The 25123-nt window shown below is 36.3% G+C and overlaps 1 protein-coding gene across 5 annotated transcripts in view; it reads right to left on the reverse strand.

The window, feature by feature from the left end:
* Positions 1-25123, reverse strand: part of PUM2 (pumilio RNA-binding family member 2) — a 39176-nt gene that overhangs the window by 7237 nt on the left and 6816 nt on the right. Inside the window, exons 6-14 of one of the 5 annotated variants that reach the window (XM_010072894.1) lie at positions 24625-24732; positions 23302-23441; positions 21426-21555; positions 16121-16264; positions 14809-15090; positions 9771-10007; positions 3021-3288; positions 2326-2455; positions 258-386 (exon numbers count right to left, since the gene is read on the reverse strand). In XM_010072894.1, coding sequence (XP_010071196.1) covers positions 258-386; positions 2326-2455; positions 3021-3288; positions 9771-10007; positions 14809-15090; positions 16121-16264; positions 21426-21555; positions 23302-23441; positions 24625-24732 — 1568 coding nt within the window. Of the gene's footprint in view, positions 1-251; positions 387-2325; positions 2456-3020; positions 3289-9770; positions 10008-14808; positions 15091-16120; positions 16265-21425; positions 21556-23301; positions 23442-24624; positions 24751-25123 lie in introns of all 5 variants that reach the window. The other 4 variants (XM_010072891.1, XM_010072892.1, XM_010072890.1 and 1 more) reach the window with 4 other exon arrangements.

Consider the following 25123-nt stretch of genomic DNA (forward strand, 5'->3'; position numbering starts at 1 on the left):
GAAAAAAAGATTATCCTTGTCCTTACAATGATTTTTTTTCCCCCCCCCCTCAAAAAAATATTCCATTTTATCCTAACTGTCCAATCTTCGCCTTCACTGGTGGTTTACTTGCGTACCTCAGCATTTTAATTTAAACAACCATTTTGATCTCTAGGGCATTTTATAATGAAGGGAATGATAATCAATTTAAGCAAGTAAAAATACAGATAAAAAAAGAAAAAAAAATAAAAGTAAGTATTGCTCTAACTTACAATTACCTGCTGGTCAGGTGAGATTGACTCAAGTGCTTTCTGAATAACACGACAACCATACATCTGTAGGGCTAATGGCAGAACATGACCACGTATGCGTGTTGCTAGGGCTAACTTTTGATCCAGGCTTCCAAACTAAAAGAAAAATAAATATGCAGTTAACAAATGAAGACATATTGCAGCAATGTGGGAATTTACATGTCGAAGTATTTTCATGATGTATTATAGATTCACTGCCCTCCTTGAATAATTTTTTGCTTTTTATTTTTGGTGGGTATATTTATCAGAAGCTTTTATTTTCTAAATGCAACATTTTGTAATATTCCTTTTCCAGTCACACACCTGCTATCACATGCATGACCTTGAAAGACATGAAAGACAACAGAAGAAATCTAAGTAGTTTATACTTGCCTTTCTGTAGAAACACCCACTTACTTAGACAAATTATACCAGGTAAATTAATTACAGATTACTATAACTTATTAATTAAAATCAGTTTTTCTCTGATATCTCACATTTGTACTGGTCAGTGTATCTCGTATATAGTAAGCAAGGTGTACTAGGAGAATGCAGGGAGAAGATTTCAACCCCCGAAGCAGCTTCTTGATAACTTCACCCGGCTTGAAGGATCATTCTTACTATGGGTGCTTTGGGAAATGTAGAAATACATGGTCTTTGCAGAAGAAAATAAAACTGGCTTTGTACACTGGCTGCATTAGAGTATAATTCAACCAATGTTTTTCAGCAGTAGCTAATTCCTGTCCATATTACTCCCCCCACAGTTCTACCACAACCTTCTGTGCTGCTCCATGCTGAGCAGAGTAGAAGCCAGTCAAGCTTCACAGTAATACACAAAACCCTGTTCCCAGATCCCCACGTAAGCTCCCGAGTTGGCACAGAACAAGAAACCACACAGAAGTGACCACCTGGACAATAAGCTGGGTGGCACCAGCAATGTTCATGTAGCACTGCTGAGAACTGTCAAACCCCATGCCTGTAGTCTCCTAAGGCTCTGAAGAAAGCTCAAACAACTTCAACTTCCTACTTAAATAAATAATGCACTACATACCTTACTACACCTAAGGCCTAGTGCACTTTTCTCTTGAGAACTCTTCCACAGAATTAAGATTAAAACATTAAATTAACAATGATTACCTATGTATCCATCCAACCTGGAATTACTGAAAAAAACCAGCAATTGATACCCTTGAGCAAGATCAAGATCTTACATACCACACTGATCTTGCATCAGCCACACTTTTCAGAAGATATTTATGAATATCAAATAAAAAAAGCAAGCATATTGTTTTGTAGATTACTCATTAAAGACTACATTCCTGTTTATGGCAAAGATCTTTTTTCTTATCGGACATTCTCCAGTTTCACCTTCTATGCACCCAGATACTTTGATGTGGTCCTTAATTTAAAGTACACTACACTAGATAAGTTTTCTACATATAACTTTTTCCAGGATACAGGTATTGTTTTTTCTTCTCTCTAAGTAAAATCTTGTAACATTTTGATATGGCACTTTTTCTTTTTTTTTTACCCCACAGCTTTTAACAAAAACCAAAGCTGTTTTAAATACTGGTTTTAGTAATATTGGATGTATCTTATGACATCCCTTCCTCAAAATTCTTCTGCCTCAATACATTTTATGTGAGTTTCTTCATATACAGCACCGGATGAAGTTCACACAGCTACTTATTTGAGTGCAAGAGCATTTTCCAGATCCACTCTTTACCAAGATGCAGTAACCAATAAAAAGTATCCTTCAAATCTTTACATTCCCCATCATCTAATGACGGTCTCTGTAAATTACGCTAAAAGGCTTGCAAAGCCTTAGTGTGCAGCCTGTACATTCACCAATGTATGCATCACCAGTGTAAAGAGAAACTGTGTCTGTTACAAAAAAATGCAGGATACACAGAACAGAAAACACGTGTGTTATACTCCTGGGTTCTGTGGTAAAAGTCCAGTAGACTTCTGCTACGATGTTAAGCAAAAAACCAGTTAATCAGATTTTACAGCATTTCATTCACATTTCTGTTCATACACTGAGTGTTATGCTTACCTCAAAGAACTTCTGTATTACATAGTTTCCAAACACATCAGTCATCAATTGATATGCTGCTTGCAGGATCTCATTAAATACCATCTGGCGCTCAGCTGGAGTAGCTCGCTCCAGCTTTTGCTGTATAAATCTAAGTGCAAAAAAAAGTACATTATGCTTTACATAAATAACAGGAAAACCTCTCAAACGCTATTTCAATGCGACACCTCAAAATTCTAAAGCAAGTATTCAACATTTATGAAACTTAATTAAAATGAAAGTAGTGCCTTTGCATATAAACGGATACATTTTAGTAAAATGATACTTAAAACCTTTCATTTGGAAAGGATTAAAGATGAAAAGAATAACAGTAACTAAGTACCTGATGATGTATTGCTGAAAAATAGTTTTACATTCCAGATGCCAGATATTTTGTTTTCTTAATCAACACCTTTTTGATACCTAAATACTAGAGTTTACAAGTCTAGTTATGAGGCTATTTCTACACTGAGAACTTCTACAAGCAGCTAAGTTTATACTAGTTTTATAATGAAATTTCTTAGAGAAGTAAAAGGTCAGTGTAAGAGCATGTGCTCCAATTAATGACATGCTTTGTATTAAGATGACTAGCAGCTCATTCAAATTGTTTGATGTTAGTATAACAATATCAAAGCAGTAAAACATTATTAAGTTATTAACTTTATAATAATAATTACCTAGAACCATGCTGGTCTTGGGAAAATTCAACAATATGTCCAACAAGGTCTCTCAGTTGAAGATTAGGGAAACGATTGTTTCTGAAATCTTCCAGCAATCGACTACGTCCAGAAGGCATAATATCAGACCTACTGTAACGAAGGCGTGAAGGAGGGAAGAGCTGACTGGTGGAGCTAAAAAGACTGGAGGTACTTGCTGCACTGCGATACTTTGCTTCGGCTCCAGGTGCTGCAGAAATATAGCGACCACTACCATTTGTCAGTCCTCCTATAAGGAAGCAGTTCTGTCAGTAAAAGCCGTAACGAAAATAATCACCAGCAAAACAGTAAGTGTACTAGAACTACAGATATACCCTGGAGCCAAAGAAAACAACAGTGTTGTCTTTTTATATTTACCTCATTATAGCTGGAGGAGTTAGATAGCTTTATCTTCCAATAAATAAAACCATTCTCCTCCTCATTTTTGTTTTATGTGAAGGGCACCAGGAAAAGAAATGTCATTAGAAGAATAAAACAAAGCAGGTAAAGTGAGCACCCACTCAGACTTACAGAAACTTTAGAACTGGGTGGGTCTTAGCTTAGTGGGCAGATTTCCACTTCACAAGTAATACTGACTTATATCCTTGTTAGCAGTCTCAAAGTTAGCCAATTGATTCAAAATAGACCATGAAATCTGAACTACCCTTCAGTCCCTACTGAGGTACCTTTCCAATTTATAGTGTGAAAGAACATTTTTGGGGAGGTACACGTGGTGCCTCTTGTCATGCTGTACCTGTTCAGCAAGATATTTGATGACTTCAGCATCCCAGGCTTTCAATACGGTACCTCTTGTAAGCACTAAAATTGTCAAATTTCAAACCAGGTAACTAAGAATGCCCTACTTAATTCTAAAACAACCAAAGATATCTCAAACTTCCTTTTAGAACCATGAAGTCCTTTCCTTGCTGCAAAAAACCACATAGCTCTCTCTACACTTCATTTCTCCTTACTTTCCAAGAACTGAATTGCCTTCCTATGTTTAGGTCCTACTCATTTTTGCTAGTGATTCCACCTACAGCTATCATCATCTCACATTCCTGTGAATGTCTCCTCACATATTGCTCTCTAATCAGCTGATGTCACTCTGAACTCCCCCAGCAGGCCTCCCTCCTCTCCACTTTACAACAGGCAACAATTATCATAATAAGCATGCAGACAAAGCGTCCTTCCCAACTACAGTATGATTTTTAAAAGGGATACTGCTACTATACTACAACCAGAAATATTCAAATACAATTCCCACCTAGAAACCTCAACTCTACTACCAGGAAAAAAAAACAACCCACACAACCTAAAATTATCAAGTATGAACTGGAAAAGGAAAGCATTATCATTCTCTCTACAAATTATCTATAAAGTGACATAGTAACTGAAAGCCCTTTCAAAATCAACAGAATATCTACATTTGAATTTATAAGAGATTGCAGTATGTGCTGTTTGAATGGTGCTCTATTACAAAATTAATTTAAAATAAAACAGAAATCATCTGCCAGTGCCCCAGCCAAGCCTTCTTTTGGTTCCAAGTATTTGTAAGGCCAGGCAACAACAGTGCTACAGTGGGCTGGTAATGTATGAATGGTAAAGTAACTTTTTTGAAAGGTCAAATTGCAATACTAGAATCTGCAAGACTATCAAGCATCGTATTTATTGCACTGTATAGGATTACGCCCTAAGATAAGAATAATTAGTACTTATTTCACAATTAGTTTTCAAAATTCAGTGGTTAAGAATCAGTAAAGAATCAGCAAACACTTTATGCCCCACAATACCTTTTAAAAACCACTAAGTTTTCTTTTAAATTAAAGCCTCTTAATTCTTTAAGCCAGAAAATCAAGGTTTTTTTTTTAACTATCATTTTTAGTTTCCATTGACAATCACTATTTCCAGAAAAGAGCCGACAGCGACATGATACTAACAGACAAAAAGAAAAAAGAAACCCAACATTCTGCAGGTGAAGCAGTATGCAGAGTGATGCTATACAGTCATCTCTCTTCTAGAAACAGCCTTCTAAAGAACAAAAAAGTTATGCTCCTGAAATCACGGTATTTCTAGATTATTTCAACACACGAATGAAATCCCAGCTTCCCTGTCAGTGCTGTGTAGTAACACTATTTAATGCCACGAGAGGGCAGCTAAGCCCGTTTAAAAGGAAGTCTTATAGGCTACAGTCTTGTAGCAGCATCTCTATTGCTCCACTGAATTCTGTGCCAAAAAGTAGTTTTGATCATATGCCCACAAACCGCATGGCTCTAATTAACAAACACAGTCATGGAACTGCACGTGCGAATCAGGAATTGTTTCAGCTTTTTTTTTTTTTTAACTGAACCTTTGTGTAAGTATAAATTAAATGTGACAATTTCTTCAAGAATTAACACAGATATTACGAAATTTTGGAGCTTTTAACAAAAATACCATATACGTGTAGTAGAAATGCACGTATACAATACATTGCATACTGAGTATTTACCAAGCCTTTCTTCAGTCTAATTTAGGAACCATCCCTTTTGAAGACATGTAAAACAACTATGCTGCAACCGGGAGACTCCTGTCTAGCCTGTGAAACTGCTTGGGATGATCACGTTAAGCAGGATCATAATACAGGAAGGCTGAAAAGATATCCATTGTGCCTAGAAGAACCTGTCCTACTACAAAAGCACACTGAAAGCTTAACCTTGTAAAACCCTGGATGCTATTATAAAAACCAGTAATTTAATAGGTAATTAGCTTCTCGTGTAACCTTTTATTACAGGAGCAGTGTTATAGCTCAGTGGCAACTTTGCAGCTTTGAAATAAATAGTAAAACCCCTAAAATAAAAGCATATTGTCACAGGTACTTATTATATGCAGATATACTCTTGTATACAATGGACTATTTTTTTAAAATACTGTACTCATTACTCTCTTAGACCAAAACCACTAAAGCATTAATGTGGACAATAAGAACACCTGGTCTCCTTCCTGAAATCTTTGACTGCGAACAGCTTAGAAATGGAAAACTGAAATCTTAATTGTAGTTATCCAAATCCTCCTGGTAAGCCTACTGCATCCCCACGCTCTTCAAGAACTCAGGACACTTGTTACACAGATTCTGATTCCAAACTAAAAAGGTAACAGCTTGGGTCTTACCAATTATTTGGGCAACACACCCTACTGAATAAAGCACCTAGTCTAAACATTTCTGCAATCATAAAAATTTTATAAGACTTATCAGGCATCAGTATAGTCACACAATCACAAACTGCTGGGGAATAAAATATGCAGTTTGTTCTTCAGATAAGATAATCACTAAGCTATCACTTCTGATCTTGTAAAACAAAGATCTCTGACGCAATGAATACTATTAAATTGTTTTATAGTTTAATTGAACCTAAATCCCTGGGGCTACTCTGTGGGGAAGAAGAGGCACACAGGTACAAAAGGGATACAGACCATCTAAAACAGAGCCTTACTAAGCTTCAAGGACATAAAGCATGTTAAATTACTAACTCCTTAACATGGATAGCATATTTAATGTAAAGGAGAACATGAAAAAAAAATTAAAAACTAGATCTAGGCACATTTGTTTTGACAGCATTAGTCTGTTAGTACTTATTACCAACATATTTCTTCACTCATTTCTAAGCAAGACATAAAGCAGATTTACTGCACAGAAACTGATGTTTAAATCAGCCAGCAATATTATTTCCTAGTATATAACCACTTCAAACTTCATGTCTACAAAGTATTTGTTTACTGGTAAAAAAGTAGTTTTATCTCATCCTCAGCTAAATATGCCATCTTCATATGGAAAACAGAATTACACATATATATGCATGTGTATGTATATATGTACATAATTTTATGAATCAATGCAAGTGCTGCTTATGCCTGGTTTACTGAAGCCCCACAGAGTAGGTACACGGCAAAGGCAACGCAAAGCTCCCCATACTGTCTTGCCAAGGGGCCTTAACTCTTAGCCAGAACGACCACTTCCGAAGATAAAACAACATCAACCCAAACTACTAACAAGCTTGGCTTGCAACACAGAAAATAATTACCTCCAAAAGCCTAGATTTAAAAAATCCTACTCTACACCAATCCCTTGAAATGCTGCAATGTACCACCAAACAAGTAAGCACTACCAATCCGACAGGATTTTTTTATAACATAGGAAAAAATACTTCCTCTTGCAGTTTGTTGTCCCTGGGAGTGAAAGGGTAGTTCAAATTCATGACCTTACTGCTCCAACTGATTACAGTAAAGAAGCAGTTGCAGACAACTGACAAATCCCTTCAAATACAGGAAAACTGGCACTAAAACAAAGTAATTAGAACATTCCTATTTTAGGGTGTTGGATAAGAGTCGGTGAGAAGAGACAAAACCAGTAAAATATCACAAATTTCTTGCAAAGGGAAACTGGTCTTTTAAGCTACAAATTGCAGCAATGTCTGACAAAGGGGTTATAAAACCATGCACCCTTTTCCAGTATTGTGCTCTAGGATTCTGGTGGCTGAAACAGGAGCAACCGAGTTTTAAGCCCATTTTAAAACAGGAGTTAAACTTAGCTGAACCTGTTGATATAAGCAGGCAGGACAACAAGTTTTGAAGGTGGAGGGAGAGCTGCATTTGACAGGCATTATCAGAATACCAATGGAAACTGCATGCAGACATGAACTTACAATGTTCTACTCTGAAAAGTGACTACCTGATAATCATACCCTTCTTAAAATATACTCCCTGTTTGATTTCAGGTATAACTTCTCATCTGGTGAGAAAGCTTTGCCTTTTTATTTTTTTTTTTTATATGCAAGAACAAAACAAATGATTCCAAGAGTGGTTGATGAACACACCAAATGAAATTTAACAGGACAAGACAATTAATTGCAGAAATAGTCTTCAACTTTTGACGATGGTGCACCTTGGATGTAACTGCACAGTGCAGAGGACAGGAAATGCTAAACAAAATTAATGCATTTTTGTGAATGCAAAAATCCCGAAGACCTCAGTTTCCAAATTTCAGATCAATTTGGTAAGGTAGCAAAATTTTACCCATAATCAAGATCCACTTCATTTGGAAGATGAAGAGGCAGCACACATGGAAGCCAACAAGGTTGTGTCAATTTTCAGAGTACAACTGTACATTCTGGCCTTTACATACTGATCTAGTACATGATTGTAACAAACTGCTATGCTTAGTTCACACTGCCAAACAGTCCGAAACAGATTAAAATCAGTATTTAACAATTTCTACGGATAGAGGTAATCCTCTATACTGATTGCAGCTTATTTTCTGGGAACTTAAAGAAGTCTTTTATTTAACATTTATCAAAAGTGAAACAACACAAAGCTTTAAGTGTTTCGAATTTTAGATAATGCCTTCCAAAATTTGAGTATAGTTTTCAGTAATATGAAAACTATTGTGAGAATACTTTGAAAAGAAAGAAAGAAAAAAGATTTCCATGATAACCCCATTGTCAGATGTTCAGAACTTTCTCAAAAGCCTCCATTTGGGCTGAAACTTTCCATGCTTGGTCTCAGCCCAAAGGTGCACTTTGTAGACCTGAAAAAGGAAAAAAGGTAAGTAAAAAAAAATAAAACGTGCTGAAACATCCCCTTGCCCAGTTTTACTTCGGGTATTCAGCACTTAACCGTGAAGGGAATACTGAACTGTAAATGTAATATATTTAAATTACTTTTAACCTTGTTATACAAATCACTCACACATTTCTCACTTGAAGTGTACTTTGGCAGGCACTTTTAAATTTTTCCGTTTTATTTGCACTAACAAAAGTACAGGGGATTAGGTTGCCTATTACATGCATGAAACTGTGCACTGTTACTGGAGCAACAGGCAACTCAATCTTGAAATAGCATCCAGTTTCATTGTATGATTTTAGCATCCAAATGAAATGACCACAAACACTTGCAGTGAAAAAAGTTTATCAAGTAACCTCAGGTTAGAGGCATTCTCTTCTAAGTATACTGTAGGCTGTGGTGGGGGTTCTTTAGATTTTTAAATTTTATTTTTTTTAAAAAGGTTGAGCTCCCATGTCATCTAACTAGCTCAAAAATTTTCTGAAAGATTACTGTCATCATTCCTTAGAAAATACATCTGGTAACAAAGAACCACCACTGACAAAGCCTTTACTACTTTCACAAATGCATTTTCTTTTTTTTCCACCAGCCTGGTGATAAACTATTGAATTCCTGGCAAAGCATCTGGGCCACGAGGTAGTAGGTTCAGTTACTCAAAAATTACCTTTCAAAACATTTTGCATTGAGAGCTTTTCTCAGTTTTCTACTTCACCACAGTAAGGGGCAGTAGTCAAAGTCACTGCACTGTTGAACACAGCATCATCTTAAAATGTCCTTTAAGTGGTAATACACTGAAGTAGAAACAAAAATAAAGCACCCTTGCTTGTCATACTGTAGAAACATAACACAAAAAGGACCAATAAGCCTTACTGGGCTCTCTATCGGGCTTCTGCAAAGGAAGAAAAATCAGTTGCTGGCCCGATACTGCAAAAAGCTGAGTGCCCTTCACTCTCAAATCATTGAGTATCTGAGTGTGCTCTTCACCTCTCAGGAATGGCCCCTGTTCATCACAGAACTGTTTAACAGCAAAGGTAATGTGACATCTCTTATGCAACACATATTTTACACATAGAAATACATACACACATACAAACAAAAAGTGTTTTTTTGGTTTTTTGTTTTTGTTTTTGTTTTTACCTAAATGCAAACTGGATGAGGATCCATGTGATGAAAGTGATGGCGGTGGCGTAAGTGAATGTCCTGGCGTTTGGCTTGGCAGAGGCATGCCTATTGGACTTGGAGAGGAGGAAAATCCCAGACTATTGTAAAATGGCTGCCCTATGGGTGCTAGGCTGCTACTAGATCTTTTGTACAAGTCAGAGCTAGTAGATAGAGAATCTCTCCTTGTGGCACTACTACTTGCAGAACTGCCAACTGAAGAAGAAATAAAAAGACCCTAATTACACAGTGTCAACTGAATAAAACCTATCCCCAACTACAGCTGGGCAATTACAGATGCGATCACAATAATTACAGCAATCGTTATGACAAAGACAATTACTGTGATAACCACACATGCTTTTAAATAAATCTAAGTGGGTATAAACATACCACTGATAGGTAATTTCACCAATGCCCATGTCTTTCAACATTCCATTCTAGACTTCTCACAGTAACATTGCAGTACTCTGTTTCAACTGCCTGGCTTCAGGCTTTGGGACAAATATGGAATTCATAGGATTAGATTACACTGTCACTTTATCAAACAAGTGATTCTAAAAATATTTCCACTGAACACTTTGATAAAATTCCTTCCACCGTAAATTATTAGTCACTGATTTTTGATTTCAGGAAAAAGGCTGGAGACAGTTGGTTGTTGTTAAGGGTTCAGAAAATAATCTATGTAGCTGTTCAGCTGTTTCTGAACTTCCTCTTGTTTGTTTACCCCTCACCTGTAGGAAAAAAATTACTACTTAAAATTCCCTATGAGAATTATGGTTCTCAAATAAGTGTTTTGAAAAGATATTGTAAAGATGGAATAGGCTAAAAAGATGATGAAAAGCAGAAAGAGGAAAATTAAGGTGAGAAACTAAAAATGTAATTTTGCTGCTACCAGAATTTCTGAAAGTCAAATTAGACTAGAAGCTTTGGGTAACAGTGTATTAGTGATGGACTGGTTATCCTGCACAGCATCATTCAGCAGGGCGATCAACAGTCTAGGATAATTAGGAGAACAAGAAGTTTTTAGAAATGTTAAATTCTAATATCTGTTGCATACTATTGAAATGCTTATTTTAAACAGTGGAACACTATCATGCTCATGAACAAAACCAAGATTATGGATATTTTGATAACAAAGATGCTTCTTAAGCTGAATTTGGAAAATTAATTTATACTTCAACTTAAAAAGGAAAAGGTCAGAATTTATACTTCCATAATCTTTACCCTTGTCAGGTACCTTCCTACTAAAGCTGGCAGTGTGGCCCAATATAAAGGTCCCCTGATACTTCCCATTTTAAGACACTAATTTGTTTCCTCCTAACATTAGCAACTTGGCTAATACTTTTCATGGCAGTTACCTGCTTTTTAAACACCTTTTTAAAGAAGTTCTGTCCAAACAACACTGCCATCTCAGAAAAAAAAAAAACAGGCAAGGAAAGATGCTTTATCCTTAGTAAAATAATCCAGCTACCTATTACTTGAGAAGTTAATGCTTACATGTACTCAAACCAATATGCTAGCACCAGGAGACCTTTATTTCCACACTCTCTTTGGTTGAGCTAAAAATCTTATCAAAATCACAGTTCATACACGTTCAGCACAGATCTGCTACAGACTCATAGCTGAAAACTTAAACTCCTGTCCATACGCGGCACATCTGAGATGACTGAAAGTCAAGTCACTCACTGCAACTGAACTTCTAGGCTCTGTGTGCCATGCCAAAAATGGACTCTGAAACTGCTGTCCAAGATACCACCTTGTGTTCAGAAGGCCCATCAGGCAGCGCACAAAGGAAGTTTTCTACTTCAAATGCAGAGGTGACAAAAGCCAAACACAAGAAAGAGACAAAGGAAAAAACAAAAGAACAAACAGAAGAAAAAAGAACCAAGAAACCAGAACCAAGAGGAGAGAAAGGTCAGACAAAGGATCCAACAAGGAGACTGCAAGAAAACTGATAAGCACTATCAAACCAGTGGGACTGAGGATGAAAAGAAAGCAGATCTGAAGAAAAGTTAGGCTGCAGAAGGTATACGTGACTGTAGGGCAAAAGACTGGAATAGTAAGCTGATGATGGGAACATCACACAGTACAAGCAGAAACAAATGTATTTGGGAGGGGAAGTGGGAGATAAATGTTGCCTGGAAACTGGGAAAGAAGACATGAGAGGAGAGTAAGAAGAAAAAAAAAAAAAAAAAGATACCAGACTAACTAGGCAAAGAGATTGAGAGTAAGAAATCAGAAGAACAAATTAAGGCAACAGTTGAAAGAAATCTCAAGATTTGAGACTAGCTCTACAGGTTCTGTCTCAGCTGAACCATTGCTAATACAATGCTACATGATGGATTGTTATTCTTCCAACTATGAAAAAAGCTAAGCAAACTTTAGCTTTCTTTCAGGGTTTCTTACTCAGCCAAATTACTGCAGCTTAATAAGTTACCGTGAACCAGCTGAGCTGCACTGTCACACACACAAGCAAAGCTCACACAAACCAGAAAGTAATTTGAATTAACTTACCCCTCTACACCATTGTCTAAGCTAATGCAATTACTCTACACTTGCTACAAGCCAGAAGCAGGCACCTGGAAAGCTGATGTAGTTGATCTAATTCTTAGTTACCTGTTAAGCTGCAGTAACTTATGTATCTAAACCTTTAAAATGGAGTATGAATAACTTTATAATAAAAGAACGCAGACTGTAAAGTACATACAGCCATTCATATGGTATGCTTGCCTCTTACTCTTTTTCTACTTTATTGTTCAGTCATTTAGCTAGAACATGCTCATCTTTGCATTTTTGCTAAGATTTTTTTTTTCCCTGCAACTGAAAACATAGGGGCAAGATCTGTATTGTCATCTGTCAGTCTTTATGGCTGTATTTTAACTGAAATTCAACCTTTACAACACACTCAGGCGAGTTACAAAGAAGCTGAAACTTTGGAAAATAAAAAATGAAACTTGTTTTTAATTTGCCTCAACATGCATTAACACCATGTGTGTAAGTACTCATCTGTGTAATTCAATTCATATATACATATAGTTCAGGAACTCTTTAAAAAAATAATGACTGGGAAGCATTTTAAGTGGCTGTTATGGCAAGTACAATTTATACTTGGCAGATAGGCACTTTCAATATACTTTTACTCCAATAATACCACTAAAATGATTTGAGGTTTGGATAGCACCTTTCATCAGCACTTCTCAAACTGCAAAAGCATGAGCTTCCTGCTTCCCTGTGGAAACTACCCCGCTAATTACATCACCTAGGCTACTGCTGCAAAATTTTAGCATATGCTGGCTATGCTGAAGGCTTTGGACAAAGCTCTTGAACAGACCTTTGCTACAAGAAAAAGGCTCCTGTGCTGGAAAAAACTATGTCGATTCTTCTGAAGTAGACACAACTAAAATTTGTATTCTTTGGAGGTTCTTGTGATAATGCTGGGTAAAGACTTTTATGACTTAAAACTATTCTGTCTAGAGACTTAAAAAGGGTGCATTGCATTAAATACGCAGGCATACTTATGAACACTCTGTCAATGAAATTAAACTGTACCTAGAGAGAAACACAGCTGATGACTTCACTGAAATCCTACAAGTAGCTCATGACAAATTATATTACAAAATATGGCACTTGGATAGCACAATCACTCTGTAAGATTTACCTTCTGTGGTACTATGGAAAATTAAGAAACCCTACACAATTTATTTTTTTTTTTAAGATGGTCTGTTTAGTCTCCTACTCCACTCTTTAAAATAAGATATTAGAAAAGATGACAGTGTCAAACCTGATTCTGGATTCCCTAGCATTAGTTTTGTTAAATAATTTTTCAGATTATTTAATGAAAAACAACACTGAGAAAAAAAAAAAAAATCTGTGTTGGTATGCAGTGTATTTAATATCACTATTCCCCTCCACTTAGTACCAAATAACAGGTATCGTGTTTTAACACTGAAGGGTGTGTTTTTCCTTCTGCTTTTCCATATATTAAGCTATCTTGTTACAATCTTCACTTGCTACATTTCTTTCAGCATTTGATTTTTTTTTTGGTTATTTCCCTTGGGGCATTTAATTTTGAAAAAATACTGTCAGAGCACTTAAGTTTTCCCCCATTTCTACCCATCTGCAAGATAAGTAAGACTATAAACATATTCCACTGATGTAATGGTGATAATAATAATAATTAATAATAATAATAATTTCATGCTGTAACTTAGAGATTAATAGCCAAAGGGAATATTATTTAGAAAATATATTTTGCTTGCATTACTAATACTGAATCTGAAATATAAGAAAACCTACCTTGCATGTTTAAAAACTGTGTGAATAAGAAATTTCTGCTATAGAGCACATGATGGCAACACTGATTTTTTTTTTCTTTTCCTTTTTTTTAAATACAAACAGCTTGACAGTATTTAGGAGCATCTGTTGAAATAATTTAAGGCCCCAAACTTCCACAGAACTACTTAGGCTTAACTGTATCTAAGATTAAACATATTAGAGTTAACAAGGACTATTCTTGTATATTAAGTATTTTTGGTTTATAAATCCTATTTAAAATGTTATGGAAACAAACACTTCAATATTAGATCAAATTTAGAAAGTTATATACTATTTAAATTTTTTTAAAATTGGGACTTTTCTTGACATGAAAGTTACAACAACAGAATAGATCTCAAACATCAATTGTTATTTTAAACACAAAATGAAGACTTCCTTGAAAATAAAAGAAGTTTACTAAGAACAGTAACAAACTTCTGGGGCAGAGTACAGTGCTCGATATGGAAAAGTATTTTTGAGATGACTACAGAATATTCTCCAAAAATGCATCTTGTATACAGAGCCCAAGTAAATTTAAAAAAACCCTTTTTTCTTCCCTACAATCTGTGTTAAACTTGAATAACCTAATTTTGCATTCTTTTTAGAGGTGTATGTGTATATAATATGTCTGGATACAGATACATATTTTTTGCTTAACACAAAAGTCTCACAGGATTTCCTCACTATATTAACAACCTACCTGATGAGCCAAATCCACCAAGTGCAGAGCCGATAGCTGCTCCTAAAGAGCTGCTACTTCCAAAGCCAAGAGATGTGCTTCCTGGTTGGCCAGGACCATGTGAAAAAAGGGAACTGCTCTGGGAGTTATTGGTCAAAGAGTTACTGCCATAAAATGAATTGGATTGTAGGCTACTATTTGTTTGCTGTTGCTGTTGTTGTGGCTGGGCACCAAGTGGCCGAAATAGACCGTTCGTGGCTCCCCCGAGATTGTTTGCTGTTCCTCCAGCTGAAGCAGCTGCAGCTGTAAAACACATGTTTTCAATCACAATTACTCTCTCAAACATTTCTGACTGAAAATGGACTATTCAGATTGAAATCTTATTTTCTTGAAGACCTCTTAAACAAGCAGAAATTCACATATTAAAGTACTAAAAGAGACTTTATAGTATTAGAGGCTTAATTACCTGAGGAAAAAAAGACAGCATATATTGTAGGCTAATCAAGGCTGCAGAATTGTTAATATAACTGAGGGAATTTTCACTGTAAACATATAAGATATTACTGTTTACTGAACTGTACTTTTATATCCGAAGTTGCTATAGAAGAGTCATTCAAAGACATCTTCAGCTACTAATGTCAGAAGTGAGTTCTGCATGGAGAAAGCAGCTTATAGGTTAACTTAAAATATAATTTTTCTGAACATATTAATTCATTTAATCTGGTGTTAGTGTTTTGGAATTAATTTAACAAATGCAATAAATACAATGGTTCAGTAAAGTAGTACTAGACCCTATCAACTGCTAGAAAAAGAGAACTAGACACTTTTGATATAAATAATTCTCCTATTCTGCTGTCCATTCTATAGTTTTTTTTCATTGCCACACTTTTCAGGAGAAAATACTTTCAGGAGGAAAGCACAGCAAGGCCCCAGAGCACTCCATCTTCTGCCAGGCCGAAGCAATGAAATGATGCTTCCTAGAGGACACCATTTAGGGGACCGATGAGAAGTGCATGTTATATGCATGGGGAGAGGAAAGGGGAAAATGGTCATATCTGAGACAAGCAACAACATCTGCAGAAACATGCCTCTACGTGCATGGGGAGAAGACTGTAAATTTAAAAGGAAAACTACATCTCTGAGAAACAGCAGTCTTGGAGAAAGGGAAGCAAAAGAATAAGAAAAAGAGCATGTATGGCATATCCTTCACAACTAGAAAACTTCACAGATGCACACAAAACACATCAACAATATCAAATACTAATCAACCAACATTACTGCTAAGAGTCAGTGCAAAAGTGGAAGAAACCTCCGTGCAGGATCAAATACATACCTGCTTGTGCTGCTGCAGAACTGATTATAACAGGAGTTGAGGCCACCAATCTGACTGGTGCTCCAAGGCCAGTTCTCGCTCCAGGGCCTACTACTAAGGCACCAGTCTGATCGTAATAGGCAGTGGGAGCTAGTACTTGATAGCCTACACAACACAGAATACAAGAATTAGTAGTACAGAGAGTCTCATATAGTCAGAATTTCTTTTCTCCTTAAAATATTCTGACAACAAACTACAAAGGGGAAAATAGCGTTTCTGCCACATTGCCTTAGAACATCAACTGGACATCAGAAGAAAAAACAGTGAACACTGTGAAACTGTGTGACAAAATCTTATTTAGAAATGCTGTACATAGCTGTTTGTTTTTTTTAAACTAGAATAACAGCTACATTTAGTAGTCAAAAGTTGAGTTTTATTTTTGAGGCTAACAAAGTAAGTTTCTAACATCATAGTGAAAAGGTACAGGAACACCACAACTGGCCGTATTAGGAACATTACTGAATCAACTTCTTTTATCAATTTAAAATATTCTTTCTCTTGTACTCCTTGGTACATGGAAAAGGTACTGAAATCTGTACAATTAAAGGGCTGAACTAAATGCAAGTCTGGCAATTTCATACATGACCTAGTCACACTTAAAAGTTCATCTACAGAAACTCACTAAAAGAGGAACACTCCATGTGCAGAAATACCTTGGAACAGTCAGTTTCACAGAAAAAAAAAGATTGTAATCCAAATATAATTTCATTTACTTGACGGTTAAGAGTTGGAACTGAGGGAGAAAAAAGAGGAGGAATTGAAAAAGGAGAAAAGCAAGCAGTAGGAAGGAAAACAGGATGAAAGACAGGAATTAAGGAAAGCAAAAGACACAAAAAAGAGCAAAACAAAAGATCTTTATTTAGGACAAGAGCAAGAGAACGAATTTTAAAGCTCTAACACTTTATAAAGAGGTAGAAGAACTGGAAGAGGAATTCCTAAAAAGTGGAAGACAAGAGTTCAGATAATCTAAGAAACGTTGCTGACAATGAAAAGTAACACTGTCTAACTTTTAGGCAGACTATTCTTACAAAGCAATAAAACAAAACCCAAGAGAATTTAAATATTCCTCACATGTTCAAATATATACTAATGCTATTAAGAAAAAAGCCAAGATTGCAAAAATCACACATCTATTTTTGTATGTGAAAGAGCCAAGTTTTTGCATACTATTTTAAGTCAGTTTCCATGTACATTCAGAACTAGGTCTAGCAGATTTCTCTCTGACCTGGGCCTCTAATTCCAGCTGAGTACCTCAGTCACCAGGCTTCCAAGTCATATTTTGTCCTCCTCAATTTCTGAAACATCTGCATAATCTCTCCTGCCTATATGCCTTATTCCAAAAACATCTGTAAACACCATCTGCCTACTGGCCTGGTGGTTACAGTATTCTGCAGGGAAGCTGGAGACACAAGTCCAAATTCTCTCACACTAAGAAAATTGGAAGATCTGAAGGAGACTCAGATAGTAACTGAACAGGAGAGGAGTGACTCACACTCTTCTCACATTTTTGTATGTAATACCACAAAGCTCTGCCCAGATCTCCCTTCCCTCTATGTGACTACCCTTGCTGATGACACCCAAACATATGTTAGAGTTTGTCACTTTTCTCTGTTCAGTTTAACAGATGTGACACTTCTTACTGCCAACTCAATTATCTGCCCCTTTTAACACTACCATCCTGACACCTCTCTCTCTCTCCACTCAGGAGCACAGCCTCCAAGTCACTGTAGTCCTCTCTCCCTATGCAGAAAATTCACAGCTTGTGCCTTCTCAACATTCCCAAGATCCAATTATTTTCCTCTGCATACAGATTTGAAAATTTATTCAGGTCTTAATCTTCCATCTTTCCTTAAATGCTGCAGTCTTCACTTAAGTCTCCCAAGCTCACCAACACCTGAACCACTATAACCTTTCTGACAAAGGCATGCACAGCCTTATCTCTGTGCCTGTCCTCTCAAAAATCAAATTCAGATCTTATTATCCTAACAGTAAAAAAATCTATACTTTCTACAACCATTATAGCTTTGCCAATACCCTGACTCCTTGTACATCTGCCACAATTAAATCTGACTTCTATTTCATACTACCTGGAAGCACAGAATGCATGACACTGTCACACCTCAGATTCCTGTAGGTAATAAAAACCACAGTGCTAATAGATAGAAATTGTTGATTTTAACACCTTATCCATGCTCTTCAGACAACTCAATTTATATGTCAATCTGCATGCTGGATGCACCATCACAGTCAGTGCTAACAGCTCCACTTGCACGAATTCAGACTAAGATGCATCAGATCTAGCCAATACAGTCAATGAAGCCTGCAGAGGGATTCAGCTGACCCACTGCTAGACATTATTTTGGGGTAAGCTGAGCCGCTCTGCAAAGCTCTGTACAGCAACTGCACTGGCGATAGCCCCACCGAGCACAACGGCTCCTTAGACAACCGAGGTCACATACAGATCCCTGAATTTGGGTGACTAAGATGAGTCCAGCCGTTGTCTATCATGAGGACTGGTTTTATCCACAGAAAAGAATGTATACTATCATATTATTATGATATTGGGAGTACCCTCTGACTTCGTCTTGCACATTTCTTCAGTTAGAAACTCCCTGTTTTTTTAAGAATCCTTGTTACTGAAAGACTTGCTAAATTAGGACTGGAAGAATTTAAAATGTAATTGCACAATTCCAACGCAAAATGCATTTCACTTTTGATGTTTTTAGAAAAGAACCTGAACTCTTCTGAAAAGAGACTTAACAAAAACATTACATGAGAAGTAACCTGGATTTCAGACACTTTCCCTTTGCACTTAGGATGATGTATGTGCCTTAGGTGCTACGTGAATACACCTCCCTTAATAATTAACACAGAAATACTCGAAATATCAAATTTGAAAAACAAAACAATCTCATAGTCATAGTTGGGACAGTTCATGAATTTAATCCAACATGAAGGCTGAGGCAAGGAGAAAGCAGCTGAAACAATCTAATGACAGCAGCATGGAAGAGCTGAATAACATACTTTTCATTCATTAGCTCACAGTGAAATCAACCTACAAATATTCTCTGTAAAGAATATTCAAAAGCTTGAAACTCAGTTTGGACCTACACTTTCTTGTAAAACTTATAAGTCAATTGAAACAAGATTTCCACACATTCTATTACATTGTTTATTACATTATATGTGGTGTTCAGTGGTTGCTACCTGGGATTCACTTAATCACATTTTAGTATCTAGATGTAATTTAGTGATCTTGACTCAATTTTACAGTAAGTGAACAGGAAAAGGCACCTCTGGAGCAAAATGCACTGTATGCTAAATCAGGTAACTTAAATAGAGTCAGACGAATCCAGACTAAAAAATTCCTATTTCACTTCACTGCTATAAAAGGAACCTTCACTATCTATCTCTAATGCAGACATCTAAAACAGTATAATGATTCCCATCTAAAATGCTTCGTGTATTCATTTCATCATCCTATATCCATCTCCTTCACCCAAAAAGAGGTATCACCAGCACTCACTATGATTCACTATGAAACCAGCCAATGATGACTGAGAAAGTAAATGTCCTTTTTGTTTATATTTTGAGTCCCATTCCCTGTAAGACTGCGGTCAGTAAGGTAGAAAGCCCGATGCACACAATTTCTATTGTAGAACTGTCTGAAATACGTTCACGTGCATAGTTTTTCTCTGACCATCCAGGCACGGAGCAAACGGGACAAAGAAGCAACCTAGAACAAAAACTGAATAAAGAGGTTTCTGCCCTCACGGAAAACCTCTTGGGACTTGTGGAAGAGGAAAAAAGCCTTCAAGTCCAATCTTCACAGGACAGGTTCTTGCATTACTGAATTTATGTATTTGACCACTCAGTATTGCTTTCAATAATCTGTTTGGAGAGGGGGCCTTTTTCCAGGTTTTAAAAACTGCCCTTGAATTATTTGGCACAGATACTTCTCTTTTTGAAAATCATGCTCTTTTTACATCTTCCTCTAATGAAGTCACAAATTTGGGCTGGGGCAAGGTCTCAGATGTTGATCTGACTCAAGTTAAACACCACAGGCTCTTTACAAGGCATGGACCACTCCACAGTCTTAGAGCTCCACATCCAAAGCAAGAACTAATAAGTAACTATAAACAAACACACACCCCAAAACATCTTTTGCAAAGATGCTCATAGCATCTCTGACATGCCTCACAGTTTGCAGGCCTTCTCCAGCGCTTTGGTGAGGCACAGAAATACCACTTGACAGGTGCTGTGACAGCACACTTTGCCAATTCCTCATTTTAGGTGAAAGAGAGAGATGCTAAAAGCCAACGACACTACTGCACGAGAAGAAATAAAAATGGCAGTTATAAACAAAACAGACAAGAAAAACACAAGTCTGTTCTGCAACTAGAGGTGTAAAAACTGATCGTGTGAGGCAAAGTGCACAATGCAGTCCCAGAGCATCCAGCCAACAAACTAACTCTGACTTCTCTAGGTTGTGAGGCATTTCACAGTAGCACTGACAGAGAAGAGAACCTGTACAAGTCAAATGCATTTGCAGCTACCATCAATGTTATCTGACTCAAATGTGTAAAATCTTAACTGTCATACTGGAGAATGGTCAAGTATACTTAAAATTGTTCTTGCTCAGGTAATTGTACCAAATACTTGAAAGTGATGCTGAACTTAAAGCTAACACATTTATGACATGTGTACTGAGACTCCGAATAACCATTCCCCGGATAAGTCAGAAGCCACACTAGCTAAAAGGATCTGAAGCTCCAAGCTTTAGAGTGCTCCCACTTCAAGCATGTTGTGATCTTCAGAGATGATTAAGTAATCTTCTTTTAAATTCCCTAATTTTGGATTCTGAATTTTAGATTTTATTATTATATGCCACAAGTAAAAAATTACTTCAGAAAGACAAATAAATACTTCCTGTTGAATCAGAATAACCAGAAAACTCATTACCTTTTAAGACAGTGGGCAGTTGCTTCATTAGATATGAAAACATCCTGCAAAAATCTATGATACTCCTTGTGCATACATTTGTTACAAACACAGAGAAAATGCTCCAAATAAAAATGCTAGGGGGATCTCTTGTGCTCTAAGAATCCCAAGCCAGTATTTTAATCCTACTGACCAACATGAAACTATATTAAACTCAATTGTAAGCATCATAAACATAGCAGGACTTCAACAGTTAATCTGGCATATACTAACACCCATATTTTAACTTTCAGTGATTCTCTTAATCCACTGATAACATACATACCTGGCATGCCTGTAGCAAGACCCTGACCAAAAGCCAAAGCTGGATTTGCTGCTGCAAGTGACTCTGCCTGCTGCCCTTGCTGACCCTGATTGGGAGTAAGCGGGCGCTGAGTTGCTCCAGCACGCAGAACCTGGAAAAGACCAATATGACACCCTTTCCTTAAAAAGTAAGGACGCAAGCTCATTACATGCTAAAAAAGTCTAAAAAAGGTCTAGAACACTTGGTTTACATATTCGATGACACCTAGCTCAGAATTTCACTTTAGGACTACTCCAACTTATTGGTTTCAAGGACACATACATAGATACATAAGAATAAAAGGCATACACAATTTTGCTGACAAATGTGACAATAAAATGTCTGCCCTGCTCTGGACAGCAGAACTCATGTATGTTCCATTAACGGTAATGAGTCTAAAGTAAGGAAGAAAATCTGTAAGAATGGTATATTTATGATCTGCATTATTTATTAAATGAACACCTGTCCTTCCCTGACAAATGCATTTGTTTACATTATTTTCAGGCAACTGAATGATGTAAGTCTGAGTACTTCAGACCTTGTAGCAACTCCTTAATAATATATATAATAAGTGTTAAATAATTAACACTACACTGCCAACAGTGCTGTAAAAAATGCACCCACTAAATTTTTAAGAATTCACGTAACACTCCATCACCATGCAACACAGGCTTATTTTATTATGTTCTAACAGTTCTGGGAATCTGATTGAAAAGCAATCTGAACTCTTGCAACCACTCTATCCCCCTTGGTCAAAATAATATTTTCCAGGTCCAAAATAAGAGGGAAATACAATTTACATGCAATTTGCATAACTGGATATTAATTTTGTAGAAAAAGCAAAAAAAACACTGAAGAGATCATATACATTCAGTTATCAATGCAGTTCACTGATAACAACGATCAACAGGAGGAAAGATCCACCTGAATATTAAAACAGTGATGAAACTACTCTGGAACTTCATGGTAACTCAAAGTCACTTATACTGAATTTATAAGAATGGCATTGAAATTAACCATATCACTAGTAAAAAAACTGAAAAAATATTTTTTCAAGCATAAGATCATTATAAGATTCGTGTTTACCTGTTACAGAAAACACCCTTTCTTTATACTGAAAGATCACATAATGGTTTTCAAAATGCATCCAGAGTAACAATAGAAAATTAGTTTTGTTTTTTTTTTTAATTAAAGAAATTGAAATTTCAACAAGTTCTTATAACAATTGCTTACTCTTGATTTACCAAGGCAAAAAATAACATACGGCACATGGTGATGTTGTAATACAATTCTGTCCCCGAAAAATATGCAGGACAATCCTTCTTCCCCATGAATCAACAAAACTACTGAAAACACCTTTATTTCCCTACTTTTTAAAGACACAAAGAAAAATGTGTAACATTCCATTTTCCAGCTAATCACTGAAAAGGGAATTTTTTTCCCCCAGTCTTAAAACAAAAAAAAAATTCTCCTAAAATTACTAAAACATCTCTTTTCATCCCCTTATGTTAGCTTTCTAGATTACTTTTAAACTTTACATTAATTTTTTAATAACTGTACAGACAGCATTATCTAGACATAAACATAACAGCACAGTAACTTGGATTAAAGGAACTATTTTTCATGTTTTTGATTTTAAAAACTGGGACTGCAAAGTAAGCAGAATGTTTAGTATGCAGTAAATGAATTTTTAAAGACAGTGGTAACCAGTAATGTAAGAAAAATGACAATTTTTAATATCAATTTATTATTTGATACAACACAACATCTAAATTATGCAATTTTTTTCTAGAAGCTGATCCTTACATACTGAAAATGTGGCTTTAAATGCACATCTCCTTTTTTCTGAAGGACATACCGGTTGCTGTCCCTGTTGTGCCTGTGAAGCTGCTTGCTGATTTGCTGTGGTATTTGCTGCTGCAGCTTGCTGCTGAAATAAATTGGCTGGATACACCCCCCACGGAACGCCATAATACTGAGGTGGAACCACAGCAGGACCTAAAACCAGAAAACATGATTATTCCACCTATAGCAGCTAGTTAAAATAGTTGTTTATATTGTTTTGTAGCATCTCTCATTGATCTGTCTTCTAAATGTAAAAACGAAAATCAGTATTAAAAAGAAATGAATTCCCACATTAGCCAAAATGATACATGAATACCAATGGGTTAAAGGATTCACATGAAACCATACCTTCTTTATGAAAAAATAAATACCCTTATGAGACTCAGGTGACAAAGAAAATACTTAAAGTAATCTAAACTTGTACACCAAAGAACACTCAAAATCAGTTTCCATGTTTGGAAAAGGATAATTTCAGAACATCACAGAATAGTCCAAATTAATCCTCCTGACAGTGATATACTGAGACTTTGAGCATCTATTATTCCGCATTTCTGTATGCTTCCTTTGCTTATAAGCACAGCTTTTGCTTCTGCTTCCCCTGCCTACTATGTCACACTTCAGAGTGGGCACACTTACTTCTTCCAGCCTATTGATAAAGAACCTGTAGAAGAATGAGCTATCTATATAATTTTATTGTATACATAATGTATTAGGTACACATATATTTTAGTTCTTTCTGCTGCCTTTCCTGTGAAACCACCAACTGAAGATACAGGAGGTTTTTTTTCAAAATGTTATGCTCAGGTCTGAGCACTAGCTGGGACTTGGATACTCAGTAGTGTTGTTTCACAGTGATATCTATTAACATTTTAAGAGATTTTGCTGGGCTTGGGGTTCATCTGTTGTCTGGGCCTTTTAGCATGTGCGAGACTATCTTTATTCTCACGGTCACTGGGAATGAGAAAATCTGGAATTAGAAAATTAATGCACCAAGTAAAAACATACAAGGAAAGGCTAGTTGTCTCCTCTTTTGAAAATAATCTATACTACTAAAGTCAGATGAAACCTTACTAGGTATAAACATTTTTAGAAGAGAATCACCCTAATTGTTGCATATGAAAGTCCAGTGGAAAGAAATACTCAGAATCCATACAAAACAGAATCTGAATCCCTTTACATTTCAGTGAAAATTAAAGAAGTGATCAACATTAATCTTCCTACAAGTTCCTCATTCCTAGAAATACATTTACAGAAAATAAACAGGACAAATTCCAACTTTTTTTCTGATTTTATTCAGTAAAATTATCAAGATAGACACTAGAAAGTATTCAGTTACCTGCTAGGGTAGCTGCTGCAGCTAATCCAGCTGCAGTGTATGGGTCAGTACCTGGAGGAGCAGCACTGATAATGTACGGGTTTGGCACAAAAGCAGCTGGAGCCAAGCCTGCTGAGAACACACCTGCTACAGTAACAAACAGAGTTTAAGTACAGCTAAGGTACTTAGCAAGTATCATCATATTCAAACCTCAAAATGACAAAGCATATTTGTTAAAATCAGAACTACTTATACGTTGGAAGTTTCTAAGAGCAGGTACACCATTACAGAAATCAGCACTTCTATGTCTTCTTATCAGTCCGTTCTTACTAATCCTAAGGCCTAACAGCTTTGTTTTGCTGGATCTACAGATTCCAAGGAAATTTATCTCATACGTTATCTACCCACCCTTATACAGAAGAGATTATTCAAAGTGGAATTTAACAAGCCCAACTTTATCTAAAAGTTACACTAATCTTACAACTAGATCTATATCAGACAAATCATCTAGTATCTGAAG

The sequence above is a fragment of the Pterocles gutturalis genome, unplaced genomic scaffold, assembly GCF_000699245.1.
Source record: "Pterocles gutturalis isolate BGI_N339 unplaced genomic scaffold, ASM69924v1 scaffold40252, whole genome shotgun sequence".
In the NCBI taxonomy this organism is placed as follows: Eukaryota; Metazoa; Chordata; class Aves; order Pterocliformes; family Pteroclidae; genus Pterocles; species Pterocles gutturalis.